The following is a 27,176-nucleotide window of genomic DNA, read 5'->3' on the forward strand; positions in this document are numbered from 1 at the left end:
AGGGAATTCCCAATTTCCTGGGAATTTCCAGTGCCGGGGGTGAGGAATCCACCCCAGGAATTCTGCGGTGCTCAGCACAGAATTTTTCCCAAGTTGTGCTGATTGTTTCCATGAAATTTTCCTGTTTTGAAGAAAATTGGAATTTTTGGGGTGGATTGTCCAGGCGGAAGTTGATGCTGGAATGTTGTTTTCCTGGATTTTCCAATTCCTGCGGGTGTTGGGTTGATTGTGTCCGGGGAAATTGGGGCTGCCCCATCCCTGGAAGTGTCCAAGGAAAGGTTGGATGAGGCTTGGAACCACCTGGGATAGTGGGAAGGATTGAGCTTGGATTGGATGGGATTTAAGGGCCCTTGTGGACACCTGGATCAGGGAAGGATCCAGGGAATCCTTGGAGCCGCTTCCCCATCCCAAAGGGGCTCCAGGAGAGCTGGAATCTGGGCAAGGGCTGGAGGGGCAGGAGGCAGGGAATGGCTTCCAGTGGGAAAGGGGAGCTTGGGATGGTGGGATCTTGGAGAGGAATTCCTGGCTGGGCTGGAATTCCCAGAGAATCCCTGGCAGTGTCCAAGGGTGGGTTTGGAGCACCCTGGGATCATGGGAAGTGTCCCTGGGATGGGATTTGAGGTCCATGGTTCCCATTTAAGTCATTCCAGGATTCTGAGATCCAAGACACTCAGAATTCATTCTGAGGGATTTTTGTGGAATTCAGGGATAGAAAAGAGAAGGGAGAGCCTTCCTGGAGTCCTGAATTCACAGTGAAGCCCCTGGATCTTGAAATTCCTCAAGGAAGAATCAGGATGGGTTTGGATCCCAGGCTGGGAGAGTTGGGAATGTGCAGCTGGATGAGGGAAGGATCGAGGGAATCCTTGGAGCCTTTTCCAGAGGGAAAGGAAAGCTGGGATTTGGGCAAGGGCTGGAGGGGCAGGAGGCAGGGAATGGCTTCCAGTGGGAAAGGGGAGCTGGGGATGGTGGGACCTTGAGAAGGGATTCCCAGGTGGGAGGGGGGGAGGAGAAGAGAGGAGCTGGTGCTGGGAACATCCCTCCAGAAATGCTGGGAATATATGGAATAGGAAATTGCATTAAGACAAAGCAGTGCTAGAACTCCAGCAATTCCTCCTTTTCCAGGGATAAATTGGAGGAGAAGGAGAGTGGAGAGGTGGGAGAGAGTTGGGAATGTCCCTTCAGGAATGCTGGGTATATTTGGAATAGGAAATCCCACAAAACTGAGGAAGTGTCGGAATCCGAGCCCGTTTCCTTATCCAGGATTAAGTCGGATGAGGTCATGATATTTTTGGGGACATCCCTTCAGGAATGCAAGGAATAAATGGGAAGAGAAATTCCATTAAAACAGGGCAGTGCTGGAACTCCAGCCCATCCTCCAAATCAGTTGGGGGAGAGGAGGGAGAATTTTGGGAACAACCCTCTGGGAATGCTGGTAAAAATGCAGGAAAAGAATTCCCGTGGTCTGTAATTCCAGCCCATCCTCCTTGCCCAGAAATGAGTTGGAAGAGGGAGGAGGGAGAGGATTGGGGACACCTCTCCAGGAAGGAATGTCTGGAATAGGAATTCCCATAAAACAGAGGCAGAGCTGGAGCTCCAAATCCGCTGGAGGAGGAGGAGGAGGAGGGAGAGGCTTGGGAAAGCTGATCCGGGCGCTCCATGAATAATTCACGAGCCGCTGATGAAGGCCATTGATCAAAGGCCTGGAAAAAGGCGGGATACCTGATCCAGGGCCTGATCCAGACCCTCCGGAATGAGCAGGGAGTCACGTCCCGGCGGCTCCCTTTGTTCCCTGTGCCTGTGGCTGTCACCAGCAGACAATTCCCGGGAATGTGATCCCGGTCTGGGCTCATCCAGGTGCCTCTGGATCCTGGTGGGTTCATCCCGGCTCCGGAGGGTCCCCGAGAGCATTCCCAGGGTGCTGAGTATCCAAGGAAAAGGGACGAGGGAGAAGCTCCTAACCCCCCGAGATGGGCAACAGCATCCCAAAAATCCTGCCCCCAGCTCCTGGATTGGGAATTTCCGGGCTGGGAATCTTTCCAGGACACATCCAAAGCATCCAGGAGCCACATCCTGCCCCTGGGTCATTCCCAGGTGGAAATTCCCACTGGAAAATCTCCACAAGGGGGAAGGATGAAAAATTGTGGGGCCTCCACATCCTGAATAACACCCAGGAGATTCCCATGGCACGGAATAATCCATCAAAACCCCTCCTGGAAAATCCTGGTGTGAGGACGGATGACCTGGGTGGGAATACCGGGATCCTGCTGGAATTCAGGTGTTTTCCGTGGTCTTCTGTTCTCCTGGGAGACCTTCAGAACCACTCTGGGATGGGAGAAAGTCCCTGGGATGTTCTCCCATGGTTCTGTGCCCTGGGAGAGGCTGGATGGAGGAAATTTGAAATCCCAAATTTTTTGGGATTTGAGCAGAAAAAGCCACCACAGGACACTCCTGAGGGATGTGGGAATGGGAATCACACCCAGGCAAGGGGAATATCCAGTGAAAAAAGCAGAGACACAACCAGGGATGGATCCAAGAGGCAGCCGTGATCCAGTGGCTATGGAGCCTGTGGTCCCATTCCCAAACTTTTGGGACTTTTGAGCCTTTCTGAGCAGGTTTTCCTTGTGCAGAATGCAGGGATAACACCAGGCAGAGATCCCAATCCTTAAGGAATGTGCACAAAACCCAGGAGCTTTTTCTCTGGGGGGGTTCTGTCCCCTCCTTGTCCCTGTTTTCTTTTGGAGCCAAAGGCCCAAATCCACATTCCAAATCCAGAGCAGAGATAATTTTCCTATGGAAAACCCATCCCACAGAGAAAAGGTGGGAGCTGCTCTGTTACCTGACAGGGACACAAAGATCCGGATTCCGAAGGGTTAAATCCATCCCTGGAGTGTCCGGGATGGAAACAGAGCTTGGCCCCGTCCTTTGTTCTTCTCCAGCCATGGAGATCCTGGCACAGCTCGAGTCCTTTGTGTCTCCGGAGGGATCCTTGTTTCATCTGTGGAAAATTATCTGGGAAAATAATCTGTGGAAAATTATCTGGAAAATCATCCGTGGAAAATTAACTGGAAAAATAATCAGTGGAAAAATTTCCAGAAAATCATCTGCAGAAAATTATCCACAAAAATAATCTGTGGAAAAATATCCAGAAAATAATATGTGGAAAATTTTCCAGAAAAATCATCTGCAGAAAATTATCCAGAAAAATAGTCAGTAGGAAATAATCTGTAAAAATAATCAGTGGAAAATAAACCTGGAAAATCATCTGCAAAAATTTATCTGGAAAAATAATACTTGGAAAATTTTCCAGAAAAATAATCCACGGAAAATTATCCACAAAAATAATCAGTGGGAAATTATCTGAAAAAAATCATCCATGGAAAATTATCCAGAAATAATATGAGAATTATCTGGAAAAATAATATGTGGAAAATAATCCAGAAAAATAATCCATGGAAAATTATCCAGAAAATCATCTGCAGAAAATTATCTGGGAAAAGAATCAGTGGGAAATTATCTGGAAAAAAATAATCCACATAAAATTATCCAGAAAAATCATCCGTGGAAAATTATCCATAAAATTTTTCCATGGAAAATTACCCAGAAAATCATCCATGGAAAATTGTCCAGAAAATCATCCAGGGAAAATGATTTCCTGCTGGAGCAGGAGAATGGAAAAAATTAACTCCGGAGCTGGAGGGTTCCCTGTTGTCCGACTGCCCTCCCCACACGGAGCAGTTACATGGGATTTTGGGATGGAATTCCTGACTGTGAGGATGTGGGATGGAATTCCCAGGGAAGCTGTCCCATCCCTGGAAGTGCCAAAAAAACATTGGATGGGGCTTGGAGCAATCTGGGATTGCAGAAGCTCAGGGTTGGAGTGGGATCAGCTTTCAGGTCCTTCCCACCCAAAGCATTCCGGGATTCCAGGGTGGAATTCTCGGTGCCCAATCCCTGCCTGGAGCCCCTTGGGTGTGACCCCTTCAGCTCCAACCGTGTTGGATTTTGTGGAATTTTTCATTTCTGGATCCAAACTTGGAGCAACACTGATCCAAACACGGAGCAGAACCCTGAGCACACCCAAACTGAAAATCTCATCCCAAATTAAATTTCCTGTCAGGATATTTTCATACCCAGGTCTGACTTCACTCATTATCCACTCGCCTTCCAAACAAAAAATAATTTCTGTTTATTGGGAATTTCTGCAAGAGTTTCCCAAAGAAAAAGGGGGAACAAACTTTACTCACCTTCTGAAGAAAAACTAATTTCTATTTATTGGGAATTTCTGCAAGAGATTCCTGAAGGAAAAGGGGGGAAAAATCTTGGCTGGAGCAACTTTTAGTGCCAGCAGGCTGCTGAGGTGGAGCAGCTGGAGTGTCCCACATTTCTCCAGGTATTCCAGGAAAAAATGAACCTGGAGTAATTACAGGCTCCTGCAAAGTGGTGGGAAGGGGATAATTAGGAGGGAAGTGATTTTAGAAACTCTAATTCCATGGTCTGAGACAATTCCAGATGAAGCTGCAATTTGGCTGGAGAGGGGAAAAAAGGCTCCAGAGAAAACTCCAGGTGGGAGCTGCAAGAGGAAGGAGCTGGAATTAATCAGGATTGCAGGTGTTGGATTGACTGTGATTAATCAGGATTTTTGGAAATCCACGGAACAGCTGCAGGTTCCAAATTGGAATGGGCACCTTCCACCATCCCAGGGTGCTCCAAGCCCCATCCAACCTGGCCGTGGGCAATTCCATGAGGGTTCAGCAGGATAATTCCCTGGAAAAGGGGACAAAAGGTGTGGAATCCCTCTGCTTTGCTTATCCCACCTTTCCAGGGGTTTCTGGAAGTGGGGAACAAACTGGGATGGAGGTCCCAGGGTTTGGCTTGAATCAGTTCCCAGGGATGGATGGGTGGATGGATGGATGGATGGATGGATGGATGGATGGATGGATGGATGGATCCATGAATGGATGGATGGAAGGGTGGATCCATGGAGGGATGGATCCATGGATGGATGGATAGATGAATGGATCCATGGATGAATAGATGGATCCATGAATCCATGAATGGATGGATGGATGGATGGATGGATGGATGGATGGATGGATGGATGGATGGAGGATGGGATGGATCCATGGATGGATGGTGGAATGGATTCATGGATGGAGGGAGGGATCCATGGATGGATCCATGACTGGATGGATGGATGGATGGAGGGGTGGATCCATGGATGAATAGACGGATCCATGGATCCATGACTGGATGGATGGATGGATGGATGGATGGATGGATGGATGATGGGATGGATCCATGGATGGATGGTGGGACGAATTCATGGATGGAGGGATCTATGGATGGATCCATGGATGCATAAATGGATTCGTGGATCCATAAATGGATGGAGGTATGGATCCATGGATCCATGGATGGAGATGTCATTCCCAAAAAAAGAGCCTCTCCCTGGCTTCAGGAACACTCCTTGCCCATGGATCAAGCAGCATCCAAAGGCCAAGGGAGCAGAGGCAGAAAAATGGGATTTCCTGGGCTGGAGGATGCCCTGGCACAGACACCTGAAATTCTGGCCCTTGGAAAACTTCAGTGCTTGCAAAGCCTGACCGGATTAATGGGATTCACCAACCCCCCAGTGTCCCTGGTGTCGCCCCAGGGATACAGGAGAGGCATCCCTGGAAGCTGGGATACACCATGAGGGCAAATCCTGGTGTGTCCTGGGGTTCGGAGCATCCTGGACTCCCTGATCCCAGGATTTGAGCGAGCTCCAGGTGCTGAACCAGCCTGGCTGGAGTTGGAAACCGGAGCTGCTCCTCAGGGCTGATAAAATTACGGATGACCCAGAAAATTTCCCTTTTTTCCATCAGCAGAAACGGCAGGGAAGGGAGGGAGCAGGGCCCTGATGAATTATGGAACATTCGGAATTGAACGGCGGCTCAGACAGGTCCTGAATTTTTAATTCCGTCTTGCTCGGATCCTGCCGGGGGAAGCGGCTTGGGAAGGATCCCAGGAAGGACAGGAGCTTCTCTGGGGAACCTGTGCCACCTCCACAGCCAGGAATTCTTTCCCAAGGTCCCATCTGTCCTTGCCCTCTGCTGCAGGGCTTGGAATGGCTCTGGTTTTGTCAGGGATTCATGGAATGCTTTGGGTGGGAAAGGACCTTAAGGATTGTCTCATTCCAGCTTTGACACCTTCCACTGTCCCAGGGTGCTCGAAGCTCTGTCCAACTTGGCCTTGGACACTGCCAGGGATTCTCTGGGATTCTCTGGGAATTCCAGCCCAGCCAGGAATTCCTTCCCAAGGTCCCACCTGTCCCCTTCCCTCTGCTACAGGGCTTGGAATGGCTCTGAATTACGTGGTTTTGTCAGGGATTCATGGGATGGAAGGGACCTTAAGGATTGTCCCGTTTCAACCCTGACACCTTCCGCTATCCCAGGGTGCTCCAAGCCTGTTCCAACCTGTCCTTGGACACTGCCAGGGATGCAGGGATTCTCTGGGAATTCCAGCCCAGCCAGAAATTCCTTCCCAAGATCCCACAATCCCAAGCTCCCTTTTCTCACTGGGAGCCATTCCCTGTGTCTGTCCTTCCATGCCTTGTCCCCAAGTCCCTCTGCAGCTCTCCTGGATCCCCTTGAGGCCCTGCAAGGGGCTCTGGGTTCTCCCTGGATCCTTCCCTTCTCCAGGTGGTCATTCCCAGCTCTTCCCAGTCCCTGGAGCAGCTCCAGGGCCTCCTTTGGACTCGTACCCGCAGCTCCAGATCCCAGTGTTGGATCCTGGATCTGGAGCAGCTCTGCAGGGGAAATATCCCAGGAGGAATTTCCCTTTTCCTTCCTCAGCGCTCTCCAAGCATTGAGCACCTGGGAGCCAAAAGCCCCTGGATCCACCTGGATCCAAGAGGAGCAGGGAATGTTCTGGATTCCAAACAGGTTAAAAAAACAGGGAGAGCTGCAGGAATCTGGGCCCTGAAGGCTCCAGTCCTGAGGAAAAGCTGGAATTGGCCTGGATGATCTTTGTGGGAGCCTTCCATCTCAGGATATTCCACGAAATAAACCCAAGGAATGCTTTCAAAAACAAAAGTGCTGCTGCTCTGGCAGAAAGGGAATAATGTTGTTTTCCAAACCCTGGAATCCAGGTGGATGCAGCAGCTTTTTCCTCATCTTGGGGAAGAAGAAGGACGTTTCCACGGGATGCATTATTTCTTCTGGGCTGGGAATTCAGGAGCAAACAAAGGAAAGATTTTCCTGTTCAATATCCTGCGGGGCACCTTGGAGACAGAGCTCTGCAGGGGTGGATCTGTGCTTGGAATGTGGAAAATGAGGGATGGAGGTGGAAATCCTGCAGGGACTTGGAGGGGCTGGAGCGTGTCCAGGGAAGGGAACGGAGCTGGGAAGGGAATGGAGCCCCAGGAGAGGCTGAGGGAGCTGGGAAGGGAATGGAGCCCCAGGAGAGGCTGAGGGAGCTGGGAAGGGGCTCAGCCTGGAGAAAAGGAGGCTCAGGGGGGACCTTGTGGCTCTGCACAACTCCCTGGGAGGAGCCAGAGGAGATTGGGATCTTCTCCCAGGGAACAGGGACAGGATTGAGTGGCAACAGGTTGGATATTGGGAAAAATTCCTTCACATCATTGGAGTTTGGAGCCGCCTGGGATGGTGGAAGGAATTGGGATGAGCTCCAAGGTCCATTCCCACCCAAAGCATTCCATGATTCCATGACGTGGTGCAGATGGATGAGGAGCAATCCCTGCTCCTTGTTTGAATCACCAGCATGGAAATTTAGGGATATCACACAATTGAAGGTGTTCGTCCACTATGGAAATTCCATATGGAAAAGTCTTTGGGATCCCTCAGTGGCATCCCAGGAATTTAAGAGTGATGGTTCCCAAATCTCCTTCTTTCCTATTCCCTTGGAATGGTTCCTCTCTCAGCTTCTCCTTTTTTCCATCACCTCCACTGAGCCTCAGTCTGGGATCTCACCTCTCCCTCCTCCTCCCAAGGAAAACAGGAAGCAAATCCCTTTTCCCGTGAAAACCCGGTCCTGGTGGGTGAGAACTCCCGGCATTCCCTGTCCTTTGCTCCGCAGGCTCATCGGGACGTTCCGGATGGTCCTGCAGAAGGTGGTGGCGGAAGGGCAGCTGGAGGTGACGGACACGCTCATCGATGACAACAATTCCTCCATCCAGGTGGGTCACCGAGGCCAACATTCCCATCATTTCCAGATCCGTGTGTCTGTGTCTCCGCTGAACCTGTGGGATCAGGGATATTGGTGTTCCTTGCCTTGATCCTGTTACTCCTGCTCTGAAGGGATGAGGCGGCCGGGAATGTCCAGAGGGTGCACAGAGAAACTCGGATTGGAAAAGCGTGGGAAGTTGGGGTGGGGGAAAAGCAGGAATGGACCTGGTTTGATCCGAGCATGGACAGGGAGAAGCAGAGTGCAGGGTGGAATCAGGGAATTCCAGATGGGTTTGGATGGGAAGGGACTTTAAATCCCATCCCATTCCAACCGCAACACCTCCCACCGTCCCAGGGTGATCAAACCTGGCCTTGGACACTGCCAGGGATCCAGGGATTCTCTGGGAATTCCAGCCCAGCCAGGAATCCCTTCCCAAATCCCACCATCCCAAGCTCCCCTTTCCCACTGGAAGCCATTCCCTGCCTCCTGCCCCTCCAGCCCTTGCCTAAATTCCAGCTCTCCTGGAGCCCCTTTGGGATGGGGAAGCGGCTGCAAGGATTCCCTGGATCCTTCCCTGATCCAGCTGCACAATTCCAGTCTGGGATTGGATCCATCCCCATCCCAACTCCTCTCTGAGAAGGAATTTTGGGAACAAGGGGGTTCACTCAGAATCTCAGAACTCCAGGAAGGGTCTCCCTTCCTCCTTCCTCCATTTTCCATCCCAAATTCCATAAAAATCCCTCTGGATGGATCCTGAGTGTCATTTATCAAGGAATCATGGAATGGTTTGGGTTGAAATGGACCTTAAAGCTCATCCAGTTCCATCCTCTGGCTGAGAGCAGGGATAGGGGGAATATTGGGAAGGAATTCCTGGCTGGGAGGGTGGGAAGGAGCTGGGCTGGAATTCCCAGAGAAGCTGTGGCCACCCCTGGATCCCTGGGAATGTCCAAGGCCAGGCTGGATGGGGCAGTGGGAATTGTCAGGGCTGAAATGAGATTGGATTTAAGGTCCTTTCCCACCCAAATCTGTCTGGGATTCCAGGATCCCATCCCAAGCCCTGGCCAGGCCAGGAGGCCATCAGGAATTACTTTGCCACCAGAAATTTGGGATGATTCAACTTCCATCCATTGATTTCCCTCTCTGCCCTTTGTGACACCGAAAAATCCTAAAAATCTGGCATTTTCCTCCTTTGGAGAATGATTTTCATCAGGCAAATTCCCAATAAACCAGCGAGCAGCTGGAATTATTTTTCCCAAGCACATCTGCACTCCTTGCACTTCCCCTCCCTCCTCAGGACTGCATCCCCGGTTTTTATTGGTTCCGCTCCATCCATCCCCCCCAGGAGAAGCCACTTAATGAAATCCTGCTCTCCTCCCTGACAATTCCAAGAATTCCCCTCACCCGTCCCTGTCCTTGGTGCTGGATGAGGCGGCGGCTTCCCGGGAAAAGGAAGGGGGGAGGCTGATTTTTAATGGAACCCCCGGGGTTGGATATCAGGATCAGAAATTGCAGCGTTTCCAAGCAAGTTCCTAAACTCTGTTTCCATGGGAAACGGCTCCCGGGAGGTGGGAATGCAGCGAGGGAAGCGGCGGCTGCCCCAGAAAGGGAAAGATTTTTCCAAAAAGGGGGAGATTTTCCCTTCGGGATGGGGGCTCGGGGCTCCCAGACCCGGGGAGGGGGTGGTTCTCATCCTGGTTTTCCCAGAGGGGTGTGGAAATTGTGGAATTCTAGGTGAGGAGGTGCCACAGGGATTTTCCGTGTGATCCAAGGGTTTGGGAAAACAGTCAGAGTCCAGAGGCGAGCACGGAGCTGCTCCAGGGCTGGGAGAGCTGGGAATGTGCAGCTGGATCAGGGGAGGATCCAGGGAATCCTTGGAGCTGCTTCCCCATCCCAAAGGGGCTCCAGGAGAGCTGGGATTTGGGCAAGGGCTGGAGGGGCAGGAGGCAGGGAATGGCTTCCAGTGGGAAAGGGGAGCTTGGGATGGTGGGATCTTGGGAAGGGATTCCTGGCTGGGCTGGAATTCCCAGAGAATCCCTGGCAGTGTCCAAGGAGAGTTTGGATCACCCTGGGATGGTGGGACATTTTGGGATTTGAATGGGATGAGATTAACGATCCTTTCCCACCCATCCCGAGGCAATTTCTGGGAACAGCCTCATTTTTCCATAATGGAACTCAAAACAAAATTTGGAAATTGTTTTTCTTTTTTCTGGGCTGGCTGAGAACCATCCCTGGCAGCTCCCACCCTCCCTCCTGGCTTTATTGCCTTCTCCAGGAGATTAAAAGCTCTGGGAACACCGGAGCCAGGAGCAAAATTCCGGCTGTGTCCATTCTCCTACAACAGAAAAGCCAGGATGGCTCAGAATTATTTTTTTTCTCTCAACAGCAGGAAAAAAAATCCATTAAAAATCAATTTAAAATCCCCAGGGAAAGATCAACTCCTCCCAGCTCTGCAGGAATTTTTCTCCTTGATTTTCTTTTCCATTCCATTGTTTCCAACTGGAATTTCTCCTAATTCCAACCCACATCCTCCTAATTGCCCTTCCAAGGTGTGATCCCACTCATCCCACAGATCTTTCACTTTCTTATATCCTTAATTTTTCCTGCCTTGAAAGGAGTTTTTAACTCCTAAATCCAGCTGGAAAAGGAGATTTTAACCCCAAAATGTCTGAAAATGTAAAAAAACCCTGAATATTCCAACTTTGATCCCTGTTTTTCATTTTGTTGTTTTTTGTTTTTTGGTGGGTTTGTTTTTTTTTTTTTTTTTTATGTTCTCTAATAGCTTTGGGGGGGGGGAAATTAGGTGTGATTGACTCAAATTCAGATTTTGCAAAAAAAAAAAAAAATAATATAAATCGATCAAAACCTTCCCCCAGATCTCCATTCCCAGCTGGGACTGAGTCACCCTTCAGCTGTCATGTGCGGGATGCACAGAATCCCTCTGGAATTGTTGTTCTTTTCCCAAATCTTGGATTTTCCAACTTTCCAACATCCCCTTGTTTGGACCAGGGGGGAAGGCTGCAAAACATGGAAAAAGGAGGATTTCTGTAAGAAATTTCCCCACTCCCCATTTTTTAACATTTTGTTTTTCTTTCATTTTTCTTTTTTTTTTTTCTTTTTTTTTTTTTTTTACTAAAATCAGTTGGTTTTGAACCCAAAATAACAGATAATTTCTCCATGGAAGCAGAGTGGAGGTGGAAAAGTGTTTTTTTTCCTTGTACTTTAATCTTGTCAGCAGATGATGGGTTTTCAAAAGAGGCATTTTCCAGGAGAATGAACTGGGAATTGCTTTTTGGCTTTTCTCTTTTTTTCCCCCCAAATTGCTTTGTCCAAATCTGAGCTTTTAGAAAGATTTTGACCACGAGAGCAAAGGCAGTGGGATGAAATCTCATGGATTTGATTCCATTTGGAATGCAGGGAAAGATTTTCGGTAGAAAAAAGGAAATATTTTGGGGAGAAAAAAAGGAGAGATTTGAAGGAGAAAAAGGAAAGATTTTAGAGAGAAAAGGGAAAGATTTTAGGAAGAAAAGGGGAAATATTTTAGGGAGGAAAAATGAAATACTTTACGGAGAAAAAGGAAAGATTTGAGGGAGAAAAAAGGAAATGTTTTAGGGAGAAAAAGGGGGAAGATTTCAGGGAGAGAGAAGGAAAGATTTTAGGGGGAAAAGGAAAAGATTTTAGAGAGAAAAAGGGAAATATTTTAAATATTTTAGGGAGAAAAAAGGAAAGATTGTACGGAGAAAAAAAGGAAATATTTTAGGGAGAAAAAGAAAAGAAAGATTTTAGGGAGAAAAAAAAGGAAATATTTTAGGGAGAAAAAAGGAAAATAGGGAGAAGAAAAGGAACTATTTTAGGGAGAAAAAGGGAAAGATTTTTGAGAGGAAAAAGGAAATATTTTAGGAAGAAATAAAGGAAAGGTTTTAGAGGGAAAAAAGGGAAAGATTTTAGGGAAAAAAAGGTAAATATTTTAGGGATAAAAAAGGGAAATAAGGAGAAGAAAAGGAACGACTTTAGGGAGAAAAAAAGAAAGATTTTAGTGAGAAAAATACTTGAAAGCTCCAAACTCAAATTTGCTGCAACCTGGAGTAAGTTGGGAATGGCCACATGGAAAAGGGAGAGGAACTTTCTTGGAGCTGGTTCATCCAAGGAGGTTTAGATCAGAGATTGGATGTGGGATTTTGGGAAGGAATTCCTGGTGGGGCTGGAATTCCCAGAGAAGCTGTGGCTGCCCCTGGATCCCTGGGAGTCTCCAAGGCCAGGTTGGACATTGGGGTTGGAGCACCCTGGAAGGTGGAATGGAAATGGAAGGAGTTTCAAGGTCCTTTCCCACCCAAACCATTTCAGGATTCTGTGATCCATGAGAAGCTTGAGATGAAGCTTGGACACGGCCATGAGAGGTCCCTTTGTGTCCCCAAGCCCCACCTGGGCTGGTCATGGCCAGACAGGGAGGCTCAAACCAGAACCAATCTAAGATTGAGATGCCCATTCCTAAAAAACTGTGCCCAACCTGGAGATAGGACCAGGCTGGAGTGAAGTGCCACAAATCCATGGAGTAGCAGTATGCCAGGGTAGAATTCCCAACAAAGTGGTGGACCAGGGAATGCAGTTCCACCAGGGTGCCTCCAACTGCTCCCCAAGGCTCCCCAGGGACGCCCATTCCTTAAAAACCTTGTCCTGGCAGGAGACAGGACCAGTATGGAATGAAGCACCACAAATCCATGGATTAGCAGTATCCCAGGCTAGAATTCCCAACAAAGTGGTGGACCAGCTCCACCAGGAACCAGCTCCATCTGCTCCTGCTGCCTCCAGCTGCACCCAGGGTTTGCAGCTCCTCCGGGCTTTTCCTTCTCCCGGCTCTGCTGCCGCTGGTCTGGGGTGCACCAGGAGTTCCAGTGAATCAGGACCATGGTCAGATCCCTCCCCAGCCCAAAGCTTCTCTCCAGGTGTCCCGATGTTGGAACCCTGGATGCTGGGAATTCCAGACTTTCTGTGCTGACACACTCTGACCCCAAGGACAGCACTGCATCTGACCTGGGGCTGTGGAGAAGCTTCCAGAACTGATTGAGAGCACTGGGATTGTGGGTGTGGAGTTGGGTAGAACTGTGTGATGTCACAGGCTGGAAAACTTGGAGCTTGGGGTTTTAGAGTATGGTAATGAATATGGGGCAAGGTGGAGGTTTTAGGGTAGTGGCTGGTCCTTCATCACCTTCTTCTGCATCTTCTTCTTCTTCACCAACTTCATTGTCTTCTTCATCTTCTTCACCTTCTTCTTCATCATCTTCTTCCCCTTCTTTTTCTTCTTCCCCTTCTTCATCACCTTCTTCACCTCCTTTTTTCTTCACCTTCCTCTTTTTACCCTCTTCATCTTCTTCACCTTCTTCTTCTTCATCTCCACCTTCTTTGCCTTCTTCTTCTTCACCTTCTTCATCTTCTCCTTCTTCACCTTCTTCTTCCCCTTTCTTTTTTTTCTTTTTCTTTTTCTTCTTCACCTTCACCTTCACCTTCACCTTCTTCTTCTTCTTCTTTACCTTTTTACTTCACCTTTTTCTTCTTCACTTTCATCTTCACCTTCTTCTTTTTCTTCATCTTCATCACCTTTTTACTTCATCTTCTTCTTCACCTTCTTTTTCACCTTTTTCATAACCTTCTTCAACTTCTCCTCCAAGGGTTTGGGTGGTTTTGTGCAATTTGATAAAAAACTGCATTTCAGGCCACGGGCGGTTGGTTGTTGGGTAAAAAGTAAAAATAATTTAGGTGTAACTTCTTAATTGAACAGTTTATCCTTACAAGACCTTGCACAGAGAGAGAGAGAGATGGGGCTCCATTTTTGGTTTGGTGAAGTGTTGCAGAACTCATGGTTTGTGAGATAGGATAGATAAGAACAGATAAGAACATAGATAAGATAAACACCTGAGTCCCAACAAGAAATTCCATCTCACAATTTAATCCCGACCGTGGGAGAAGAAAAGAAGCAAAGAATTGTCATCCAGGAACAATGAAACTTTAGGATCAGCAAAGCTAAAACACTCAACAGCCAATGTTCTTCCTGCTTTTTGGATTTCCTGGAATATTCCTCAGGGTGCTGATGGTGTCTCCCTGTCTTCCAGACCAGCATCTCCATAGAAATCCGCTACCAGGCTCTGGACGGGACAGTGGGCACCTGGAATGACAAGGAATTCCTGGAGACGCCCAGCGTGCACTCGGAGGGGGACGGGAGGTATTCCCTGGAGACCGACAGCCTCCTGTCCGGCCACCGGCACAGCTCCGACGTCTCTCCTGGGAAATCCAACCAGCAATCCACGGAGAGGAGCTTCAGGAGGTAACGGGACACAGAGATCCTGGATGTGGGATTGTGGGGGGATTGGGAGGGCTTGGATTGTTGGGAAAGGGTGGCGTCATCCCAGCGCTGCTCCAAGGGGCATCTCCTGCCCTCAGAGGATCCATGGAACATCTCCAGGTGAGCATAGGATTCAGGTGGCCTCCAGCAGGTTCTGGTGCTCCAGGATAGAGCTGAACTTCCAGGATTGTAGCACATGGACAGAAGGTTTAATTCCATGAAGGTCTTGAGGGGATGAAGGGTCTGGATGGGGTTCAGGGCTCACTGGTCGATCCATGGAACAGCTCCAGATGAGGGTGGGATCCAGGTGGCCTCCAGCAGGTCCTGGTGCTCGGGAACAGAGCTGAACTTCCAGGATTGTAGCACTTGGAATGAAGTGTCATTTCATGCAGATCTCAAGGAGATCAAAGGTCTGGATGGGGATCAGGGCTCATGGGTGGATCCATGGAACAACTCCAGGTGAGCATGGTATTCAGGTGGGCTCCAGCAGGTTCTGGTGCTCCAGGATAGAGCTGAACTTCAAGGATTGTAGCATGTGGACAGAAGGTGTAATTCCATGAAGGTCTTGAGGGGATGAAAGGTCTGGATGGGGGTCAGGGCTCACTGGTGGATCCATGGAACAGCTCCAGGTGAGCATGGGATCCAGGTGGCCTCCAGCAGGTGCTAGTATTCCAGGACAGAGCTGAACTTCCAGGATTGTAGCATTTGCACAAGAAGCATCATTCCATGCAGATCTTGAAGGGATGAAGGGTCTGGATGGGGTTCAGGGCTCACTGGTTGATCCATGGAACAGCTCCAGATGAGGGTGGGATCCAGGTGGCCTCCGGCAGGTCCTGGTGCTCAGGGACAGAGCTGAACTTCCAGGGTTGTAGCACTTGGACAGGAAGTGTCATTTCATGCAGATCTCAAGGAGATCAAAGGTCTGGATGGGGATCAGGGCTCATGGGTGGATCCATGGAACAGCTCCAGGTGAGGGTGGGATGGCAGGTGGCCTCCAGCAGGTCCTGGTGCTCGGGGACAGAGCTGAAATTCCAGGATTGTAGCACTTGGACAGAAAGTGTCATTCCATCCTGATCCTGAGAGGATCAAAGGTCTGGATGGGGGTCAGGGCTCACTGGTGGATCCATGGAATGGCTTCAGGTGAGGGTGGCCTCCAGCAGGTCCTGGTGCTCCACCACGCCTGGAGATAGCTGAAGTTCCACGATTGTAGCACACGGACAGGAAGCATCATTCCATCCTGATCTCAACAGGATAAAAAGTCTGGATGGGTGTCAGGGCTCACTGGTGTAGCCATGGAACAACTCCATGGATCTACCAGTGAAGTGGATCCAATAGGTGAGAGTGGGATCCAGGTGGCCTCCAGCAGCTCCTGGTGCTCCACCATACCTGGAGAGAGCTGGACTTCCAGGACTGAAGCACTTGGAGAGCAAGTGTCATTCCATCCTGATCCTGAGGGGATGGAGGGTCTGGCTCTGGGTCAGGCCTCACTGGTGGGATTTAGGTCCAGGTGGAATCCCCGGTGTCCATGGAGCACATGGTGCTCCCAGGACTGAGGTGGCCCCAGGGCAGATGTTGGGTAAGTGGATATAAGTGGATAAGTGGAATAAGTGGAATCCCTCACCAGGTGATTCCTGCTGGGAATTCCTGAGGAAACCCACGGTGGCAGGTGGGACACCTCCAGTTCTTCCAAGGGAATTCCGGTTTTCCATTCATTTAGGGATCCATAGCTTTCCTTGGGTGTCTTTGTGGGCTCCTGGGATCTGCTCCTGGATGGGAACAATCCCAGGGACTGAATGACACAAAGCTGCTGGAAGCAGTTGCAATCCCAGCCCAATGGGATTGACTGGGAATGCTGCAGGTGACTCCATTGGGATGGAATCCAAGCTGGAACCAGTTCTCCATGAGGCTATGGATACTCAGGGCACGATCCTTAGATGGTGGTGGAGTCCCCATCCCTAGAGGTGTCCAAGGAATTCCTGGATGTGGCACTCAGTGCTCTGGGCTGGTGACAAGGTGGGGATCGGGCACAGCTGGGGCTCGATGACCCTGAAGGGATTTTCCAGATCCTGGGATTCTGTAAATTCAGAATTTGCAGCCACAAGGGGATTCATGGATTGCCAAGGTACATTTTCACAGAATCACAGAATTTTCAGGCAACTTTCCACAGTTTTTGGAACTGTGCTGTCCAGGGTGGCTTTGTCCGTGGGTCCCCACTCTGGGAGCTCTTGAATACATTGGGAAAGGGAGCATTTGGAAATAAGGGAGACATCAAAACCCTGAAGTTGCTGGAATGCTTCAAGAATGAGATGGAGGTGGAAGGAAGGCTCTGGAAGTGGGAGAGGGGGACAGTGAAGGCAGAGCTGGGCCCTGGTGTCGCCCACGTCTCCCTCGGGAACACCACATTTCCTGTCTGCTCCTCACAGATCCACCTCTTCCACGGGGATGGATAAAGGAGGACAATCCCTGCATTCCCAAATCATGGAATACCAGAAAACTTCAGGCTGGAAAATCCCTCTGAGAGCACCGAGTCCAAACATTCCCCCAGTGCTGCCAAATCCCTAAATCCACACAGGAGCCCAGCCTGGAGCTGGGAAGCCAAACAGAGCCTTGGAATCAGCTGTTCTTTCCATCCCATTTCCCCCCCTCAGGGTTGTCCCATTTTGGATCACATTCCATCTGGGATTATGACTTTATTGTGGCCAAAAAAAGGAAAAAATGGGAAACAGAGGGAATATCCCTCTAATTGCTCACATCCCTCCAAGGCAGTTCATTAACTGTGGGAACTGGGCTGAATCCAGGGAATTTTAAAGCAAATTGGAAACTTGGCATGGTTTTGTTTCCCAGCTCAGTGAGCCAGGACGAGGCTGAGCGGGAATGTGGTGATGGATTGAACAGGGGGATGTCGGGCAGGGAGCCGGGAATGGCACAGCTGGAAGAAGAGGGGTCTTGGTTTGAAAAGGGTGCTAAGGAAGGCAGGAGCCTCCCCTGAAATGGAAAATGTAAAACCACTCCCTCTGAATTATTATAATTTTGAAATTAAGGGGCTCCCAGGGAAAGATATGGGAATAGGAATGACAGTTCTTTATTAGGGAAAATTAAAAATATGAACATAATAGTACAAACAAATAAAAACAACACTGGCATAGTCAGAACGTGCCCTGCCCCCCTGTGTGTCAGAGTGGTGGCACAGCCCCATGCCATGGTGGCTCAGCCCTCCTGCAGTGCCAGCTGTGGTTCTGCTGCAGCAGGGATCCTGCACAAGGTGGGGAGTTTTCCTCTGCAGCTCCAGGGCTGCTGGAGATGGGCCTGGAATTCCTCTGGAATGCAGTGGAGAAGGAAGCTGCTCCTCTGGGAATGCAGTGGGCAGAGGATGCTCTGGTGTGTGGTGATATCCCTCCCCAGGATGAGGAAAAGATGAGAATATTGACTCTATGTTTCAGAAGGTTGATTTATTATTTTATCCTATATATTATATTAAAAGAAAATTATATGTTAAAACTACACTAAAAGAATAGAGAAAAGATTTCATCAGAAGCCTAGCAAGGAAAAAATGAATGATAAAATCTTGTGACTGCTCAGAGTCCCGATGCAGCTGGACCAGTGATTGGTCATTAATTAAAAACAACCACATGAGACCAATCACAAATGCACCTGTTGCATTCCACAGCAGCAGATAACCATTGTTTACATTTAGTTTCTGAGGCCTCTCAGCTTTTCAGGAGAAAAAAATCCTGGCAAAAGGAATTTTCACAAAACACGTCTATAACAGTGGTGTTCCCAGTGTCAGATTGTATCCAGGTGGGAATGTTTGGCTCCTCCCCCTGGGTGGAGCATCTCCCAATGAGATGATGGAATTTTATCAGTGACACTCACTGGCCCATGAACAGAAGATAATTAATAATTAATGGCTCATTAACAGCAGAGATCTCCTGGAGGGAAGGTTGATTGTGGGAGAGATAAAGAAAACTGCCCAATGAACAGAAGAGAACTGCCCCACCTCTGACAGATGGAAAATAGAATACACACCCAAATCACATTTTACAACCCAGGACAGGAGGTCAGTCTGGCTGGGATGGGATATCCAAGTCCTGACTGTGCCACTGGAATTTTGGGATGCAGGGATGGATGCTCCATTCCTCATGGAAGTGTCCAAAGAAAGGTTGGATGAGGTTTGGAGCACCCTGGGATAGTGCAAGTTGTCCCTGACCCTGGCAGGGGTGGGACTGGATGGGATTTAAGGTTACTTCCCACCCAAACCAGTCTGGGATTTGAGGATTCCAGGGAATTTGAGGATTCCAGGGAATTGGAGTATTCCAGGGAATTCAAGGATGCTGCTGGGATGGCTCCAGGACGGGTTTTCCCAGTTTCTCATCAGGTGAATCCTGTGGGATGCAGCTCTGTGGGATTAAAGCAGAAAAATTAGGGATCTGAGGAGAGCTCAGAGCCCCTTCCCAAGCCTCAAGGAGCTCCAGGAGAGCTGGAATTTGGGAAAAAGGATGGAAGGCCAGGAACCAGGGAATGGCTTCCAGTGGGAAAGGGGAACTTGGGATTGTGGGATGTTGGGAAGGAATTCCCAGCTGGGAGGGTAGGGAAGGGCTGGGCTGGAATTCCCAGAGGAGCTGTGGCTGCCCCATTTTAGGAAGAGTTGTGGCGTTTGCCGAGCGTGGGATGTGCAGAGTCGTGTCCTGGATGGGGGGTTCAGGTTGGATTTTGGGAACAATTCCTTCCTGGAAAATGCTGCCCATCCCTGGCACAGGGAAGGGCTGGAGCCCCCATCCCTGGTGGGGTTTCAAATCCCTGTGGATGTGGCACCTGGGGACATGGATCAGGGCTGGCCTGGGCAGTGCTGGGGATGGTAGAGCACTTTTCCAACCCAAATGGCTCAGTGATTCCATGATTTGGGAATCCTGAATCCTGGGAAGGACAGGGTTGATGTTCACGGCGTTCCCACCAGGATGGAAGAGGACGAGATGTATTTCCACAGCGAGGATGAGCTCCTGGGAGAGGGGGATTCCCTGAGCCAGGGGTCCCTGGACATGAGGTAGGGAGAGGCTCCGCAGTGCTGTAGCTGCTCAGTGCCTTTCCCCGATGGATCTCCCACGGGAATTGACCCTGAATTCCCATTCCTGGGCTGCTGGTGGGGAGGAGAAGTGGTGGAACAGCCAGAAAAGCAGCCCTGGAATGGGATCCTGGATGGAGATCGGGATATTGGGACACTGCTGTGCCTTTCTGTCTCCATGTCCTGTCCCCAGATCCCGGGATCAACCATTCCCATGGGAATGAGCTCCCTGCATGTGCATGGAAGTTTGTTTGCTGTGGCTTTTCTCGGCGTGACAAAAGAGTTTGGGAAGGAGCCAAAGAAAGGGAATTTCAGGTAAAATCCCAAGGATCGTCCCAGGAGGAGCTCAGCCACAGGAAGGAGCATTTTGGGAAAAGCTCCTGGATTCCTGTGGGATGAGGGATGGTTGGAAGGATGTGGAGGGGCTCATAATAACAGGATTTAACACTGGATCTGCTTTGGATAGGGCAGAGTTGGACCAGGTGATCCCTGTGGGTCCCTGCCAATGGAAAATATCCCACCCTAACCCATCCCATGGATCCCATCCCATCTCCATCCCCATCCCATCCCACCTCCAGCCCCAGCCACAGCCCTTCCCATTATCCTATTATCCCACTATCCCATCCTATCCAATGGATCCCATCCCATCCCAATTTCCCATCCCATCCCATGGATCCCATCCCATCATCCCATTGTCCCATCCCATTCCATTATCCCATTGTCCCATCCCATCTCATGGATCCCATCCCGTCCTATGGATCCCATCCCATCCCATCTCCATCCCCATCCCCATCCCATGGATCTCGTTCCATGGATCCCATCCCATCTTCCCATCATCCCATCCCCATCCCCATCCCATCCCATCCCATCCCATCCCATCCCATCCCATCCCATCCCATCCCATCCCATTATCCCATCCCCATCTCATTCCATCCTGTTATCCCATCCCATTATCTTATTATCCCACTGTCCCATCCCGTCCCATTATCCCATCCCCATCCCATTATCCCATTATCCTATTATCCCATTATCTCATTATCCCATCCCATCCAATGCATCCCATCCCATCCAATCCAATCCAATCCAATCCAATCCAATCCAATCCAATCCCTATCCAATCCCCACCCCACCCCACCCCATCCCATCCCAATTTCCCATCCCCTCCCATCTCCATCCCATCCCAATTTCCCATCCCATTATCCCTTTGTCCCATTCCATGGATCCCATCCCATTATCCCATTATCGCATCCCATTATCCCACCCTGCCTTTTCCCTGGCTGGCCCATGGATTCCATTGGATCTTAGGGCAGAGTCCAGGATCATCCTGGATCATCCATTCCAGCACTCCAAGTCAGCCTGGATCAATTCTGGCTGGGAGGGGCAGGAATTCCCTCAGCCCTTCCTCATGGAAGTCAGGGATACGAGGACGAATTTGGGAGAGGGAGATTCCCAAAGCCAAGCCTTTTCAATGAGGTTTTTAGAGATAAAACCTCTAGTTTTAGGTAAAGAGGCACCCATACAAGCAGCAGGATGGGGATGGTGCAGGGAATACTGGAAATACAGGGAATTTCCTGGGATGGGAAAGGTTATCCCCCATCCCAAACAATTCCCAGGTCTCGGCACCTCTGGGGATCATCCATGGGGCATTATCCCTGTTTTCATTGAGAATTCCTGGAGGATTTTGCTCCAAGGAATATCTGGCTTGGGTTTTAGCAAACACATCTGGAACTTACCAGGAATCAAAAAAAAAAAAAAAAAAAAAAAGGAATAAAAGAAAGGAAAGGCAAGAGGTTCCACATTCCAGCTTTTGGGAAGGATCCAAAAATGGTTCACATTCAAAAGGATGTGAACCATTCTTTTGGAATCCAAGGATGGGCTTTGGTTAAAATTCCTTCAGGAGCAAAAATGTCCCGGCCCCTTTGGAAGGCCCTTCCTTCTCCATCACTTACAGATCCCACATCTGGGAAAAACTTGGATCATAAGAATAAAAATAGGAATTCTGGTGTTTCCAGACCTGACAGGAAATTCAGTGGGATGGGAAGGGCTCCTTTTGGGGCCTATCTCAGCCTTCCTCATTCCCAATCCCATTCCCACTGCCCTTCCTCCAGCCCGGGGATCCCTCTGGATTTCCTGTTTTCCACATGGATGGAAGGTTTGTGCACAGGGATAGGGAGGAAAAGGGAAGCAGGATACACAAGGAAAAGTGGGACACACAGGGCATGGAATTCCCTGTCCCTGGAATATCACAGGAGCAGCCTCAGGGACCATGGGCCACAGTCCTGGAGACAGGGAATTGTGGAACCATGGAATATTCTGGGTGGGAAAGGATCCTTAAAGCTCATCCCTTTCCAAACCCGACACTTCCCACTATCCCAGGCTGCTCCAACCTGGCCTTGGATACTCCCAGGGATCCAGGGGCAGCCACAGCTTCTCGGGGAATTCCATCCCACCCACTCCCCACCCTCCCAGGGTAGAATTCCTTCCCAAAATCCCATCCCCAAATTCATCCCTTTGCGGCTTAAACCCTTTTCCCCTTTTCCTGGCATTCCATCCCTTATCCAAAATCCATTCCAGGCCACGGGGACCTGCTTTAACTTTCATCTTTTCCAATGACCTATCCCACTATCCCAGGCATTCCCTTCCATGTTCTGCCTTTCTCCCACCCCATTCCCAGCTTGGAGCCCCTTTTCTACCCAAAAAATCCCCTGGGATTTGGGCATGGATATCCCACAGATATCCTGGAGATCCCGGACTTTGGCAGCGAAAATCCCTCTCTGCCAGATCCAGGACAGCCTTGTTCCATTCCTATGGAACGGAGCATCCACATCAAGGATTTTGGGAATTCTCCTGTGGAGCTGCCGATTCCAGGGCAAGCAGATCCAGCTTTTCCTAGGCCTCTGCTGGATCCAGGCTGATCCCTTGGGAACACAGGGAATTTTCCACCTTTATCCCCTCTTTCCCAGGGAACGTGTGACCCTCCTGTGTCTGTAGATCCACGTGGACTTGTTTGCTTGGGAATTTCCCATAATTGGGGAATTTCCGTGCAATCAGGACCGCCCCATGGAGCAATCCTGCAGCTTTCCAAGGGATGGGAAGAGCTTTCCATCACTGGGATGATGGCAGAGCTTCCCAAGGTTTTCCAAGGGCTGGGAATTCCTTTTTCCACCTTCCAAGAATCCTGGCACAGGATACAGCACCCACCCAATCCCACTTTTCCTTTGGGATTTGAGCAAATCCATCCCAAAGAAAAGGAAGGAGTGGGAAAAGGAGGTCAGGCAGGAGGGAACTACTTGGGAAAGGTGGAATATTGGCCAAATATCCCCAAAATCTGGTCTGGGACAAACCGAGATGCTGTGGACACAACAAGAAGGGGATCCTGGGATTCCAACCATGCATGGAGTGGTTTGCTGTGCCGGACTGTTCCCAAGTTTTTCCTGGTTTAGAAAAGAATGGAAGAGCCCTTTGTCCTCACATCACAGCTGGAATTTTTCCTCTCTCCCTGTAAATTCCCAAGCCTTGGAGATGAAGCGGAAGAAGATCAGCATTCCAGGTAAATTCCCACAGCAGATCCCCCCCCTTCCCCTTCCAGGGCTGATCCACCTCCAAAGTTCAGCTTTCCAAGGAAAATTCCTTAAATCCAGGATCCACATCAAGACATGGATGTATTAAATTCCATTTTTGTATTTCCCTGGGGATCCCAAGTTTGGAATCTGATCATCCCACACAGAATCCAGGGATCAAGGAGTCAGGAATGGGAGGCAGAGCCTTCCCATGTGCCACATCCCTGGAATGGCTTTGGATCCTTGATCCTTTGGGAACTTTAACCAAACAAATCCATGAAAAAAAATCACAGGGAAGGATCCAGAATGAGGATATAAAGAGATAAAAAATCCAGCCTGGATTTAAAAAAAAAATCCCGGGAGGATATTAGAACCAGGACAGAATCCTTCAAAAAGCTAGACTTGACTTCCAATGAGGAAAGCAGAAAATAAGAGCAAAAATTGGATATTGGGAAGGAACTCCTCCCTGTGAGGGTGGGGAGGGGCTGGGATGGAATTCACAGAGAAGCTGTGGCTGCCCCTGGATCCCTGGGAATGTCCAAGAGATTGGAGCAGCCTGGGATAGTGGGAGTTGTCCCTGCCCATGGAATAGGATGAGCTTTAAAACCCTTTCCTACCCAAACCATTATGAAATTTTACAATCCCATGATTTATTCACCAATTTAGACTCACCCTGAGATTCCCAGGAAAAATCAAGAGGAATGAACACTTCCAGAGGTAGTTCAGGAATTGCCAAAACCCGTCTGAGCCCAGCTCCCAACCCCCTGGAAAGTGAGATCCCGGGAAGCACCACCCGATAGGGGCTGTCCTTGAAATATTCATGGCCAGGACAGGGCTGGGAGCCGAAAGGAATCTGCTCCCGGTGAATTATTGATGGAAGCTTTTCTTCTGTGTCCCTGGCGGATCCGAGCCTTGTCCGACTGCCTGTTGCTAATTATCCCTCTGGCACCTGCTCCAAAGCTGGGATCTGTGCCAGGCCTGGGAGAACTTGGGATGAAAATCCTCATTCCCGTTCCCATGTGGATGTGGCACTTGGGGACATGGAATGGCTGGGAATGGCTGGAATTTGGGATAGTGGGGAATTAATCCGTGTCCAAAGAGGTAAGAATGGTCCAAAATCCCCAAATCCATGTGAAATTTGGGCACAGATCTTTGGGATGTTACAGTGCCACCACCAGGATGAACAGGAAGTTTAGGGTCTTTTCCATCCTGGGAATAAAAAGTCCCAGTCAAGGTTTTCCATTTTTTTCCCCAACTCCTTCATTAAATTTAATTTAGTTATGTTAATCATTTAATGTGCCATTAAATTCCTTGGGAAAATATTGCATTTGGAGGATCCTGAAAATCAGGAAAATGTTCAAACCAATGGAGCAGGTTCTGCTGTGGGTCCCAGGGCAGAGCTTTCAGAACCTGGAGATTTTTCCTGGATTCTGGGAATGTAAATTGCCCCCAGCCTGTCCTGGTGGAGATTCCCAGATGGAGCAGAAGAAATGGATAATGATAGAAGTGCAGATCTGGCCTCCAGCCAGGTTTTTCCAAGGATTTTTCCTGGGAATAGGGGAAGTGGAACACCCTGGGCTGGATGCACAGCTGGAATTCCTTCCCTGGAGCACCCAGAGCTTGGACACAGCCCCACCCTCCTGGGAAGGGCTGTCCCTGCTCCCTCAGGAATTCTGATGTTGGGATTTGATTGGATTTTTTTTTTCCTCTCTTTCTCTCCTCTGCCTCACCCAGGATTAAGTTTAACGATGGATACAAGGCAGTGGCAAGGTACCAAAATGTCCTGGTGGGAGGGATCCCAGATTTTGGGGTGGGATCTGGGATTTTGGGGGTTTGCTTCCATTCCAGTCCATCCCAGGCCCCCACATCCTACAAACAGGTGCTGGTCCTGGCATAAACCCAGGATTTGGGATCCAGGTCAGCCTCATCCTGTGCTCCCTCTGCACCGTATCCCATATGGGGATACCAGGGATTACAGAGCCAGGACACAGGGAAAGGCTTCCCACTGGGAAAGGGAAGCTTGGGGTGGGATATTGGGAAGGAATTCCTGGCTGTGAGGGTGGGAAGGGGCTAGGCAGGAATTCCCAGAGAAGCTGTGGCTGCCTCTGGATCCCTGGAAGTGTCCAAGGCCAGGTTGGAGCACCCTGGGATAGTGGAAGGTCTTAGGATTGGAATGGGATGGGACACAAACTATTCCTGGGATTTGGTGATCAGCCCCTCCCCCTGTCCTGCTCCCACTCCCATGGGCTGTGTCTAGTTGGGAATGTTCATTAATTCCTCACCTTCCTCCTCCTGGCTCCGTCTCCTCCCAACAGCGAAGACCCGGAAGATCCCAGGTACGGGACATGGTGTCCCTGCTTTCCTTTGGGAATGGTGTGTGCATGGAGGGGAGGAGTCCCTGCATGGTGTTTGGATCCAGGGAAAGGGCCTTTTCTGGGATTACCCACCCCAGGATTCCCTCTGTCCTTCCTAATCCCAGCAGGGACAAATCTCCTTCCAGTCAGGCACTGCTGAAGGGGCTCCCAGAGTCATGTTTGTCTGTATTCTAAGCAATGCATGGACCCTTCCCTTCCCTTCCCTTCCCTTCCCTTCCCTTCCCTTCCCTTCCCTTCCCTTCCCTTCCCTTCCCTTCCCTTCCCTTCCCTTCCCTTCCCTTCCCTTCCCTTCCCTTCCCTTCCCTTCCCTTCCCTTCCCTTCCCTTCCCTTCCCTTCTTCCATCAATCCATCCATGGATCCATCGCTCCCTTCACCCATTCCATCCATCCATGCACAAACCTATCCATGGGTCCATCCATCCATCCATCCATCCATCCATCCATCCATCCATCCATCCCTCCGTTCATGGATCCATCCATCCATCCATCCATCCATCCATCCATCCATCCATCCATCCCTCCATCCATGGATCCATCTATCCATCCCTTCACCCATTCCATCCATCCATCCATCCATCCATCCATCCATCCATCCATCCCTCCGTTCATGGATCCATCCATCCATCCATCCATCCATCCATCCATCCATCCATCCATCCCTCCATCCATGGATCCATCTATCCATCCCTTCACCCATTCCATCCATCCATCCATCCATCCATCCATCCATCCATCCATCCATCCATCCATCCATCCCTCCATTCATGGATCCATCTATCCATCCCTTCACCCATTCCATCCATCCATCCCTCCATCCCTGATCCCATCTCTACCGGTGCTGTCCTATCCCTGTTCCCGTTCCCTGGGATCCTTGGCAATCCCGGGCACAGGGATCTCTCCGTCCGGGACCCTCCTGGATTGCCTTTGTTGGTTTGCTCTGTGCATGTGAATAAGTTTTTGGGGGAGAAGGTGGATCAGAGCCCATCCCTGGATCACAACTCATGGAATCGCTCCTTTGGATTGCAGAGCCAAGGCCAGAGGGAAAGAGAAAAAACACCTGGCGTTGCCGTTCAGGTATCCCAATTCCCTGATCCCTGATTCCCAGGGCACCCTCTGGCTCCAGGCTCCATCCCCCAGCAGCAGAATCCCCTAGGAACAGCAGCAGGGCAGGACCATGAGTCCATTTTGCCAAGAAAAGTGCTCCCAACTGAGTTGTTTGAGGGATAAAATGGAAATTTTCCACCTGTGCCCAGGCTGGGACTGTCTGTGGTCACCTTTGTCAGGAGAGTTGGACTGGAAGGGCCCTGGGAAAAGGAAAGGAGGCAGAGAGGGGAATTTGGCATTGGCTGCTCCACCAGGACCTTGGGAAAGGATCCTGGATCCTTCAGGAAGTGCAGACACCCACTTGTATACCCTGATCCGAGTGCCAGGAATGCAGTGGATGCAGGAATCAGGAGAGGAAAGAGATGCAGGGAAACACTTGGAGGAGGAGGAGGGAAACAGAGGAAAAAGAGGGATGCACTTGGAATGCGCCATGTTCCTGCATCCCCCACCCAGGGCATGATTTCTCTGCAGGAAGAGGGAAAGGGCACAGGATCTGCACTTCCCTGGCCTCTTTCCCAAGGATGGATCCCAGGGATGGGATATCCCAGACCCTCTGCCAGGGATGAATCCTCAGGGATTGG

General features: G+C 49.9%; 1 protein-coding gene across 1 annotated transcript in view; it reads left to right on the forward strand.

Moving 5' to 3' along the window:
• The window catches only part of OTOF (otoferlin), a 104,312-nt gene that overhangs the window by 10,940 nt on the left and 66,196 nt on the right, over window positions 1–27,176 (forward strand). The window contains exons 4-10 of the mRNA XM_058800905.1: window positions 8,074–8,173; window positions 14,268–14,479; window positions 19,452–19,538; window positions 23,071–23,106; window positions 24,851–24,886; window positions 25,432–25,452; window positions 26,518–26,565. Coding sequence (XP_058656888.1) covers window positions 8,074–8,173; window positions 14,268–14,479; window positions 19,452–19,538; window positions 23,071–23,106; window positions 24,851–24,886; window positions 25,432–25,452; window positions 26,518–26,565 — 540 coding nt within the window. The remainder of the gene's footprint in view (window positions 1–8,073; window positions 8,174–14,267; window positions 14,480–19,451; window positions 19,539–23,070; window positions 23,107–24,850; window positions 24,887–25,431; window positions 25,453–26,517; window positions 26,566–27,176) is intronic.

This window comes from Ammospiza caudacuta, chromosome 3 (assembly GCF_027887145.1).
Source record: "Ammospiza caudacuta isolate bAmmCau1 chromosome 3, bAmmCau1.pri, whole genome shotgun sequence".
NCBI lineage: Eukaryota > Metazoa > Chordata > Aves > Passeriformes > Passerellidae > Ammospiza > Ammospiza caudacuta.